Source organism: Misgurnus anguillicaudatus, chromosome 5, assembly GCF_027580225.2.
Source record: "Misgurnus anguillicaudatus chromosome 5, ASM2758022v2, whole genome shotgun sequence".
NCBI lineage: Eukaryota > Metazoa > Chordata > Actinopteri > Cypriniformes > Cobitidae > Misgurnus > Misgurnus anguillicaudatus.
Window position 1 is genome coordinate 35,537,501 of NC_073341.2, and position 12,268 is coordinate 35,549,768.

Sequence of the window (12,268 nt, forward strand, 5' to 3'; positions counted from 1 at the left end):
GGCATAGATGGTTTCATCGGACGCATGTGCGCTGACGCGATACACGTCTGGATCTGATCTTTACTTCCGGTTTTGTTTTTTTAATGGTCTGACTAGTTGCTAAACTGATCTCTTGAACAAATGACTCGTCGAAAATAACAAATGTTTAGGTAATCTATGTGTGGTTTTTTGCTTGTTATATAAATAAATTACATTTAAAGAACTTTGTTGTTATTTATTCTTAGCAGTGTTTACTGGAAGTTACGTGCGGACAACGACAGCTGGTTGTTTATGTTGTTGTTACTGCTGAAACCGTCTATAATACAATGTGTTTGCGTGGTTTATGCTTAAAAACACATTATTTTCCACATACCGTACATTTTTGTAGTTCCTGATTTCAATCTCTTCCCGAAACGCACGGATTTTAAAAGCGTTGTGTCCCTGATTTGCCAGCTAATCTGTACGTTGTGATTGGCCTGAATAACTCTGACATCAGCCGGAAACATGACACTCCTTACCATGTTTGAAAGATTTGTTTGCTAACAGGAGTTAACTTACAGGCTGAGCCCGAAGCGGGAGGAATTAGGATAATGTCGGTCTTGTCTACATCACCAATCCCAGGAAGTAAACTGTTGCCTACAATCCGTGTGTTTGTTGTAGTCCAAGAAAAGAGATTTACATTGGAGACGATAACTCGCGACATTGTTTACTTTGGGGTTTGTACCTTTTGCATATCGTTAACATGTACTAATACACACTTGCACACTAAAGAAAATGTAAAAACGTAATTCGGACAATGGGCCCTATTTTAACGATCTGAAACGCAAGTGCGAAGCGCAAAACGCAAGTGACTTTGTGGGCGGATCTTGGGCGCTGTTGCTATTTTCCCGGCGGGAGAAATAATTCTTGCGCCAGGCGCAAATCAATAAGGGGTTGGTCTGAAGTAGGTTCATTATTCATAGGTGTGGTTTGGCCGTAACGTCAAATAAATCAATCAGAACGCTATCCAACATTCCCTTTAAACGCAAGGGTGCAAGTTCCATGGCGGGTTGCTATTATAATGACGGATTTACCAGGCGCACGCCAGGAGCAGTTCACAGCCGAGGAGACCCACGTTCTTGTAAGAGCAGTCAAAGACAGAGAAGTTGTTTTGTATGGGGATAGGAGAAACCCGCCCAAATCAGCGTCAGTTAAACAGGCGTGAGAGGAAATAGCCACAATTATCTCATCAGCTGGCATCCCCATTGTTGCGGCAAGCGCTACAATGATGTCAGGAGACGGGGGAATTCCAAGCTTGCCAGCATAAATTGGGCACACCGTGTAACGGGAGGTGGATCTGCCTCTACACATGACCTGACGCCAGTAGAGGACATCGCTGCGTCCACCCTCACAGCTGAAAGGGTTTGGGGGCTTTGAAATCGGACCCAAGAAACGCAAGCAAGGTCCAACCCTAAAGTACACTTACAAATCAAGTTCATATACATTAAGGTTTCTTATGAAAACATTTTAATTATTATTTACATAAAATAAACGTAATACAGCCACACAACAAACTTATGAAAATACTTTAATCGTTATTTGCATGAGAATTTTTTAACGCAGCCACACAATAAATAAAAACTATCACCACAATGCTCACCACAATGATTTCCCTTATCTCATGTGTTAATATTTTTTATTGTAACAATTTATGATTTGCAAAAATAACTGTTGCATCTGTGTAGATTAGATAAGCAAAGTGTGTGCGCATTGTGCACGCTATACATTATGGTCAAGCATGCACCCTTAAAATAGCATAATGAACAACGGGCAACGCGCCACTGACTTTAGACTATTTTTTCTGGTCAGTGGCGCAATTGTTTTTTTAAACTGCAAAATAGCATCAGGGATGGTTTGCGCCGGAACACGCCTCCATTTTTGCGCTGAACCGCCCAGGGAGCGCAAGTTCATTCCCTAGTTTGCCGACGTGCGTCTGTGGAGGGAAAAACCCGCTGTGCGCCGGTGCAAAATACGAATGATACATGCGTCACTGACAAAGTCAATTGCGCTGGGTGCAAGATAGGGCCCAATATGTGCTCTTTAATGTGTTCTGTCTCAATGTTGCAGACCCTATATAGAGTGCATTACGTATGACACCATTTTTTGATAAATGCTATAGCTTTTTAAGCCAAATCCAGGAAAACTGAAAACCCTTCCCAGATCCCTGGTTTCAGGTCCAAGTGTCATCTGCAGTGGTCAGCAAAAAATATGTTGATGTACAGAAACAATCGTGCGCTAAGCAATAGACGACATTGAGTAAAATAGTTTTACCATCATAACCTAAAATATATTTATCAGCACTGCATGATTCAAACTGATTTTGGCACAGTTTTACTTTGAATTAGTGTGTTTAATGCACAAAATACACTCAGCATGTGTTTGTGTTTAAACGCTTGTCTCTGTTTGTGCCGGTGTGTTTTTGTCTGTTTAATGTGGACCGGTGGTCTTTATTAAATCTTCCTTTCCGAGATCTGATTTGGCTCCGGTGCTGTTGCAGAGTCCTGGCCGCAGACGTCTGTACACAGCTGGAGTTCCTCATCCTCGGTGAAGGCCACCCGGTTCACATCTCTTATTTATTGGCCGTTCTGGCTATCACTTCCTGTTTTGTGTGAAAGTGTGGTGATGTGTTTGAAAAACAAAGACCGTCATTAGAAATAGCAATAAGCTGCTTATTACATAGTTTTCCTTATAGAGAAGTGTCTGATACGTTTTGTTTTGAACTCTTTATGATCCTTCTGTACAGTATAACCTTTTGGTATCCTGCGATGTCATCCAGGACAGACAGGAAGTCAGCGGATCTGCGTCCGGTAGCAGATATAGGAAGGTCTGATGTGACGTCACACGGGCTGATTGGATGTTTGTGTAAGCGCTGTGAGGGTCTGACACAGGGAATCTGGACTTTGACACGGGCCGAGCTACAGGATGAGAGATTAGAATCCTGTTTGAGCTGCACATTTCTGCTCCACTGAATCATCTGTTGATCTGGGTTACACGGGCGAGACACAGACCTTACGAAACCCGAGTATGCGCAAAAATCCGACACCAAGGTCTGTTTTTCTGCAGACTGCACATTAAACACTGTGTTCTGCTTGATTTTAAAAGGGTGATGAATTGATAAATCAAATGTTTCTGGATCATTTGATAGATAAGAGGTCATTGTAATGATAGATGCTTCTGATGTGTCTTCCTTGTGATCTTAAAGGAAAACACCACACTTTTTCAATATTTTACTATGTTCTTACCTTAACTTAGATTAATTAATACACACCTATCTTTATTTAATGTGTGGACTTATTCTTTGTACAGCACGTAGTGAATGTGTTAGCATTTAGCCTAGCCCCATTCATTCCTTAGGATCCAAACAGGGATGAATTTAGAAGCCACCAAACACTTATTTTCTCTATTTAAAGACTGTTACATGAGTAGTTACACGAGTAAGTATGGTGGCACAAAACAAAAAGTAGCAATTTTCCAAGCAGATAAAATCTGAGAACTACACTGTATGGCGGAAGAGCACCCAGTTTGCAGCACCCCGACCTCAGGCGCAGCAATATTGACGGAAGTTTGAGCGAGAGGAGGAGGAGTCAGAAGTGATGATGTTGCTGCGCACTGAGGTCGAAGTTTATTTTGTGCCACCATACTTACTCCTGTAACTACTCGTGTAACGGTCTTTAGATGGAGAGGGCGGGTGTTTGGTGGCTTCTGGGTTCATCCCTGTTTGGGTCCTGGGGAATGAGTGGGGCTGGGCTGGGTGCTGGCACATTCACGACGTGCTGTACAGGGATTGAGGGCATGGATTGAGAAAGGGTAGGTATGTATTAATTTGTCTAGGTTGAGGTAAGAACATAGTAAAATATTGAAAAACTGTGGTGTTTTCCTTTAACATTAGGAAAGCATGAAGTGCAAGATTGTACCAGTAGGTCACTGTTCACTTGTTTGCTTCAGTGAGTGTGGATTCATAAAAAAAAAACAAGACACAGAGACTCTATAACTGCATTTACACTGCCTGTTTGAAGTGACTCAATTCCTGATTTTTTCCCCCTCAAGTGGCACATATCGGATAGATTCGGTTTCAGGCTTCATTCATACTGTATGTGGAAATAAATTGTATGAATCGTATACATACATTTGCGTCGGCAATGTAAGCGGACAGATATTCCCATGTCAAGAGGTAAATGTAATAGCGTGTAATGTAAACATGTAAAAAAATGTAATGGGGGTTTAGGCATTTTATTCACTGTATGATTGTAGAGTGACATAATCAAACATGGTTTCTGTTTCAGTAAATATCAGTATTAAATCATATGGACTAAATGCATCATGAACTTTGGTTTGAAGTGTATGTAAGTTAGTCGTTTTAAAGGATGACTATTGAATTTGAGTAGGTCATTGTTGCTTTTGTGTTGCTTTCTGAGAGGGGTGGAAAGGGGGGGGGGGGGTTCTTTCATAGTTTTTCCTTTAATAAGTCTCTTTGTTTTCTATTTCTGAGTGCCGTACATCTCAAGAGAATGACACACAATTGAGTTGTGTTCAGTGTGAAATATATTTATTAATTTTTAAACGTTACAAAACAACACAAAAAAAAGGTAAATCAATGAAATAAAATTAACATATGGCTTACCACTTCAGTAAATCAATTTAAGAAATGAATGAAATGGAGAATGACCTAATCATACAAACAATATATCTTACATTTATTTAAACCTCATTAAACAAACCCTTTAATTATTATAGAGGATGTATCTAAGCCCATATATATATCAGAAAAAGATCCCACCTTAAATAAAATAGGACATCTTTATTGCATTCATGTATATTTAATATTACCTGCTATAACAGTCATTTAAAAATATTTTTCCTTTAATCATAGACGTCCTTATTTACTGATATTTTAATAAACCTGGCTTTATAAATCTTTATGTGATTTTGCACCCAGTGACCCTCTTCACTTCATCAAGGCTGCATGTCGAGCATCTTATGCATATTTATTTCTCACGGCGTTCACTCACGAGTCTTTTCAACGGTCTAAATTGTCCCGAGTCTCCCAACAATCGGCCCATTCACGAGCGCTGATCGAGTTTACCGTGGGAGACGAGTCTAAGCGTGAATGGAGAAAATGCTCTTGTGTTTACCAGAGTCTGTGTTTGTCGCATGCTTAATAGTGCTGTTTATTATAAAGATGTTCTTTGAAATTGGAAATGATGAGCATATTAAAAGAAATGAATAAACCTTTGCAAATAATGTTTGTCTGTTCCAAACTGAGCACCACTATATTACTAAAGTGTGGTGTTGCTTTGTCTATGGCATTTTATATGGTGTTTAGCACATTACTATGCAGTTTCTCTAGTGATTTCGGTGGTTGCTAGGGCATTGCAAGATGGTTGCTATGGTGTTTTGAGGGTTACTTATTGGCCTGGGTTAACTTAACAGCCAGTACCGAGACGCCTGAGGTGATATTCTGGTATGGAGATAGGCTCTCTGTCTTCTTAACTACTTGTGCCTTTCCTTTTCTGTTTCATGAGTGTTACCGTGGACACAAGGAGATTGTGGTTACCACGGTGATACAACAAAGTACCATGGCCTGTGGAATGTTGGATAAGATTGTGGTGGGGGAGAGAATGATGCTGCAGGAGAAGAAGATTCAGGTCTCTCTGTTTAGGGTCGCGATATATGCAACGCAATATTGCAAGCATGCATATCGCAATACACACATGGCAATGGTTTTAATACTTCAAAAGCTTATGCATGCACAGTCTGAGTGTTTGGTCGATGCTGATAGCAGAGACTGTATGTTGAAACATTTTAAAGTTTTTGGTTTTTTAAATATATATTTTTATTATTAAAATTGATTTGTTTTGATAGATTATTATTGCAACGCATATCGTCCCAAACCAATAGGGAGTTCGTCCTATCGTCAGCCTGTGAGATCGCAATTACAAGTTCAGGTTCGAGAAGGAAGGAGTCCGAGCCATGTGCATACATTTTTCTATTGCAAGGGGAAGTCCACATGCGTTGTAATGCATTAATAGCCAAACATATGGACGATCTATCGTTTGTCGACACATCATTTAGCAAGTTATCGCAATTTTCTCCAATATTGTGCAGCCCTATCTCTGTTTGGATTCATGACCTCTAATGATCCTGTATGCGTTTATTAAAGGAAAACACCACCGTTTTCCAATATTTTACTATGTTCTTACCTTAACTTAGATGAAATAATACATCCCTGCCTTTTTTTCACTGCATGCACTCCATTTCGTACAGCGTGTCATGAATGTGTTAGCATTTAGCCTAGCCCCATTCATTCCTAAGGCTCCAAACAGGGATGAATTTAGAAGCAAACAAACACTTCCATTGCGGAAGAGCACTTAGTTTGCGGCACTTCGACCTTGGGCACAGTAATATTGACGGAAGTTTGAGCAAGAGGGGGAGTAGTCAGGAGTGATGATGTTATTGCGCACAGAGGTCGAAGTGCTGCAAACAATGTCCTTCCACCATACAATAAAGTTCTCATTTTTATCCGCTTAAAAATTTGTCACGTTTTATTTTGTGCCACCATACTTACTCGTGTAACTACTCATGTAACAGTCTTTAAATAGGGAAAACATGGAAGTGTTTGGTGGCTTCTAAATTCATCCCTGTTTGGATCCTAAGGAATGAATGGGGCTAGGCTAAATGCTAACACATTCACAACGTGCTGTTCAAAGATTAAGTGCACGCATTGAATAAAGATAGGTATGTATTAATTTATCTAAATTGAGGTAAGAACATAGTAAAATATTGAAAACGGTGGTGTTTTCCTTTAAACCTATAAATGGTGCTGCTTTATAAGTGATGTTTGTTGTGTAGACACTGAATGTGTTTGTGTAAGTGTATGTAACTTTTTTGGTTGAAGTGCACTTGGACATCAACCAGAGAATCTTAGGATGTGAAAGTTTTTTACTTCTGCGCCATCACACACAATAAGCAGATTTTAGCAGATTGTTGCTTAAGCTAAAAAATGTCCTAAATTACCCCCAATAGTAAATGTGTGTATCAGTTGAACTTTTACATTTATGCATTTGGCATCCAAAGTAAATTTCATTAGTAATGTGTGTTCCCTAGGTTCGAACCCAATACCCTTGTGTTGCTAATGTAATGCACTACAAACTGAACTACATAAATACAGAAACCACACATGCACAGTGCACACGAATATATCAATGAGTCCTCGTGCTACTCCTTAGTGTGATATGAATTCACTGTGTGTGTGTGTGTGTGTGTGTGTGTGTTTGTATTTGAGGGTGTAGAAGGATAAGAAACAGATGCTGCTGTTGGCTATAATCCACGTCACCGGCGAGATGTTTGCGTGGCTCTGCTCTGGTTCTGTCCCGGAGTGCTGATGTCTGTTTTTAAGCCAAATCTATGAAGACATGTTGTGTAAATATCCTTCCACAGGTTTTTTATCTACCTGATATTAAATTGTAGATCTGTGAGAAGTAATATTGGTGATGCACAACTGCAAGCAGTCTGTGGTTCTGTATTTGTATTTCAGTTTTGGTACACTTGGTTGTTCTTTGTACTTGGACAAATCTAATTCTTATCATGAATATATTAAATGTGTTTTTTTTAAATTAAAGCAGAAGAGAAGTTCAGGGAGAGCTGAATGCTGTTTTTCAGATTTATTATTAGATGCATGCTTGTATAGCAGATGGTCAGGATCTCATGAATATTCAATCGTGTCGTTTCTTATTGGTTATTTTTATGTCCTGAAAAGAGAATTACGAGTTTGCATGTGTGTACTTTTATATTTGTGTGGTATGTATTTGATTTAGACCGCTTGTGTATTTGTATAGTAAATAGGAGTAACTATTTGGGAATCTGAGGGTGTGAAAAAAGTCAAAATATTGAGAAAATTGCCTTTAAAGTTGAAGTCTTTAGCAACCGCTTCACTGACAAAAATAAAGTTTTGATATAATTACAAAATATCTTCATGAAACTTGATCTTTACTTAATGATTTTGATGATTGATAATTTTGACCCATAGGCCTACTATGGACCCGTTTGGTGTGATAAATGAGTCCAGGGTCACACTCGCATATGACAAAATACCTACACCACATCTGTCATAATATTACAACTTAAAAACGAAGAAGAAATGTTATTTTATTTTTTAAGGTTATAATTAAATAGTATATCAACGTTAACAAAGTGAATTTCCCCTTCCCTTAAATGCATGAGACTGAAAGAACTTATTGTTGAAATAATATCACAAAGCAGAACAATTTCATTTAGGCAAAATCTACCCAAATACTTCAAATTTACATTTAAAGGAAAACACCACCGTTTTTTAATATTTTACTATGTTCTTACCTCAACTTAGACGAAATAATACATACCTATCTTTGTTAAATGCATGCACTTAATCTTTGTACAACGCGTCATGAATTTGTTAGCATTTAGCCTAGCCCCATTCATTCCTTAGGATCCAAACAGAGATGAATTTAGAAGCCACCAAACACTTCCATGTTTTTCCTATTTAAAGACTGTTACATGAGTAGTTAGTAAGTATGGTGGAACAAAATAAAACGTGGTGATTTTAAAAGTGGATAAAAAATGAGAACTATATTGTATGGCAGAAGAGCACATAGTTTGCAGCACTTCGACCTCTGCGTGCAGTAATATTGATAAAAATCGCCATGTTTTATTTTGTGCCACCATACTTACTTGTGTAACTACTCATGTTGTCGTCTTTAAATAGGGAAAACATGGAAGTGTTTGGTGTCTTCTAAATTTATCCCTGTTTGGATCCTAAGAAATGAATGGGGCTAGGCTTAATGCTTAGCGGTGTACAAAGATTAAGTGCATGCATTGAAAAAATATTAATTTGTATAATTTGAGGTAAGAACATACTAAAATATTGAAAAACTGTGGTGTTTTCCTTTAAGAAGATCTTTTTAGTGGAATTTGGAGTTGTCGTGTGGTTGGATTGATCGCAGCTTGTTGCCTTTGAAGGTCTGGAAGATCTCCAGTCACAAACTGTCTCGAATCCTTTACTTGCATGAGCAGCCATAACAAACATCCTGAGCATTAGTCAAGAGTATAGATATCACAGCTAACATCAACATGTCATCTCGTCTGTCTGGATCTGCGCTTTTTGATCTGACTCAATAACACTGTTGAAACTTTCACCCACAGAGAAGAAGTCCACGAGAACTCGGTCAGATGGAGAAAGAGGTTCTCCTTTGTATGCAAGTTGAGCGCCAATCCTAACACCGGTGTCCTGGACCCCTGTATGTGTCGAGTCTCTGTACGAAAGGTGAGATTTGGTTTATCTTGGTTATATTAAAGTGACATTATCTTCCAGGTTATTTGAGGTTAAAGTCTAAGAAGAGGGTTCGTGTAAGAGGTGATGTAGATGATTTTGGGATAGGTTATATGCATGGGATGTTCGAGTAAGTTGAGTCACTGAACGTGAGACTCTTCCTGTTTTCATTACAGGAACTCAAAGGAGGAAAAGCATATTCAAAAGTAAGTGACAACTTCCACATCTTTCCCTTTTACACACGTTTATATATAGAACAAAGATTGGGTTATACAGCTTAAGTACAAATTTGTAACTATCATCAAAAAAACAAGATTATTTAAATTGCTGCATTGTATTTTTTCCATTAGTTCTGCTATGAATAACCCATCTCACATCACAGATATTTATATCTTTTATAATAATGTAGTTAAACTCATCCTATCGTTGTGAACACAAACATTACAATAAACACTTTACAGTCAACATCACACTAAACTTTACAGTATGATCATATGAGAATGTTAACTTGGCTAAACATAATGTTGTAAACAACAAGATTTAAAGCTCTTTTCATGTGATCACTGTATTTATACACGTGATGTTTATCCTACATAAGCAGTGGCTCGCTGTCACTCATTTAAGTGCCCTAGATAGCGCACAAAGATAATGAAAGTTTCACTCTGTGGTAGTTCAGCGACCCTGTATTTTCCTCTCCTGTGTGGCTAAGTTTGGATATTCCTGATCTATAAATAGTCCTTCTTCTCAGGAGAGACGCTGGAAGAAATGAGTCGTGAGATGTTACAGTAAATCAGCAGGATGTTGACCTAAAACCTACTAAACATTTACCTGATGATCAGACCTGCTGTAGTCATTACGCTTTGTTCAAGTACAAACTTTGTCTTTGTAACTGTGTCTGTAAAATCTTTTACAGTAAAAGACCAGCTATTTATAAACATTTAGTACCTTTTATAGATTATTTTGAGCTTTTGGCAAATCAAAATCATCTTGTTGCCATAAAATCATCACGCTTTGATCTTTAAAGTGCAATCGACATTTAGTTAAAGGTGCAGTGTGTAAATTTTAGAAGGATCTATTGACAGAAGTGTAATATAATATGTGACCCTGGACCACAAAACCAGTCGTAAGTCACAGGAATATTTGTAGAAAAAGGCAAAAAATACATTGCATGGGTCAAAATTATCGATTTTTTCTTTTTTGCCCAAAATCATTTGTATATTATATAACAATATAAGATATTTTGTACATTTTCTAATGTAAATATTTCTAAACTTTATTTTTGTCAGCAAAATCGCGATGATAATTGGCCAGAAATTCGCCTACAAACTTTGCGTTGCTTCCCTTTCCTTGAGGTTTCCCATTCAAGTTTGTTATTTATGTAAAAGCTTACAACTTTCCCCATTCAGTCATCAACAATTTTGTGATCCAGGGTCACATATACATAACTATGTTTTCAGTGGTGTATAAAGACCTTACATAATGAACTGTATTGTTTTTATTACCTTAAAATGAGTGGTTTCTGTCTACATACACTGTGGGTCCTCCTACATGGATGTCGCCATTTTGCACCGCCATGTTTCTACAGTAGTCCTAAACTGACAAAGTGCTTTACAGATCGTTGTCTTAGACGATGACGTCTTTGTCCTGTGGTGGCCACCATAGCTTTTCTATGTGCTTCGAAAGGGTGGGGTGAACGGTGTACTGAGCAAGGGGATGCAATTCACAAACTCACCTCTAGATGCTACTAAAATCTACAAATAGCACCTTTAATGCATCCATAGCACACGCTGTTTCTGCGTATTTGATGTTAATCTGTAGTACATATAGAGTAGTATTACATCCTTCATATCCCTGAAGAGTCTTTAGTTTTATCAGATTTATAAAAGACAGATTAGCTTTACAGGTTCTTTCCGATAACGTACAGAAACTAATTTTAACAGGAGTTACGAACTGCGGGAGGAGCGAGTCACGAGTCAACACTTTATACAACACTGATTGGATAACTTATGATTCAGTACATCTTCGTGTCGTTTATATAATATGCATTTACGCGCCTATTTCCAACATAACACGGAAGTCTTACTTACCGTATGCAACTCATGACTTTTTAATGAAATCCAGCGTTAAACAAACACGCACGCAAAACTAAGCTGCTACCTCGGATAAACAAAATATATCCATTGTTTCCATAATGCTGGCTTTCTTCTCCTTACATCCAAAAACACAATTCTTCTTTCGTGCCATTGTTGAGTCTTTATTTAAAACAAAGCTGTCGTGTGAAGTGATGCCTGTGACTTAGCGTCCTCGGTTCTCAGTCTCCCGCTGATTGACGGGTGGGCAGGGTTTTCCGGGGAAAATGCCCATAAAAAGAAATTATATGTATAGTTTACCCCTGTCAGCTGGACCCATATTAAAAAAAAACTTTCTGAAACTTGTACGAAACCTGCCGAAGTGCATTCGGCACAGAAATACTCGGTAACACGTCCAACAGCTTTTTTGACACTTTTTTTGGCATTTGTTTAGCATGAGGAAACTCTTAAACAGTGTTAATAAGCCAGAATGCATGAAATACCATTGAACCACTCCTTTAATGTAAATATGTTCTCATTTGAAAAACAATAAAGGCATATCAGATACAACTGTTGCTATGTTTTAAGGTTTAAAACAAAAATCATTTTTGTTTCCATTAAAGTCTGCTCATAAACGAAGAGCATATGGTTTAGGTTATCAGATTTCTACAAAATATCATCCAGTTTATTTTGATAGTAACCAAATAGGCCATCAGTTATAGCCCAGCTGAATCATGAAACTTTGTGATTTTAAACTGCTGAGACTGATGTTCTTCATGGGCTCCGTACATCTGTCAGATTATTATTAAATCATATTTAACATCAGCACATTTGGCTGAGAATGACAGGAATTCAATTCTTAAGGAGAAACAGCTGT

At 38.1% G+C, this 12,268-nt stretch overlaps 1 protein-coding gene across 1 annotated transcript in view; it reads left to right on the forward strand.

Annotated features, from left to right (window-relative positions):
• Positions 1 to 12,268, forward strand: part of eeig1a (estrogen-induced osteoclastogenesis regulator 1a) — a 28,290-nt gene that overhangs the window by 9,007 nt on the left and 7,015 nt on the right. The window contains exons 3-4 of the mRNA XM_055168444.2: positions 9,196 to 9,316; positions 9,499 to 9,528. Of these exons, the coding sequence (XP_055024419.2) occupies positions 9,196 to 9,316; positions 9,499 to 9,528 (151 nt within the window). The remainder of the gene's footprint in view (positions 1 to 9,195; positions 9,317 to 9,498; positions 9,529 to 12,268) is intronic.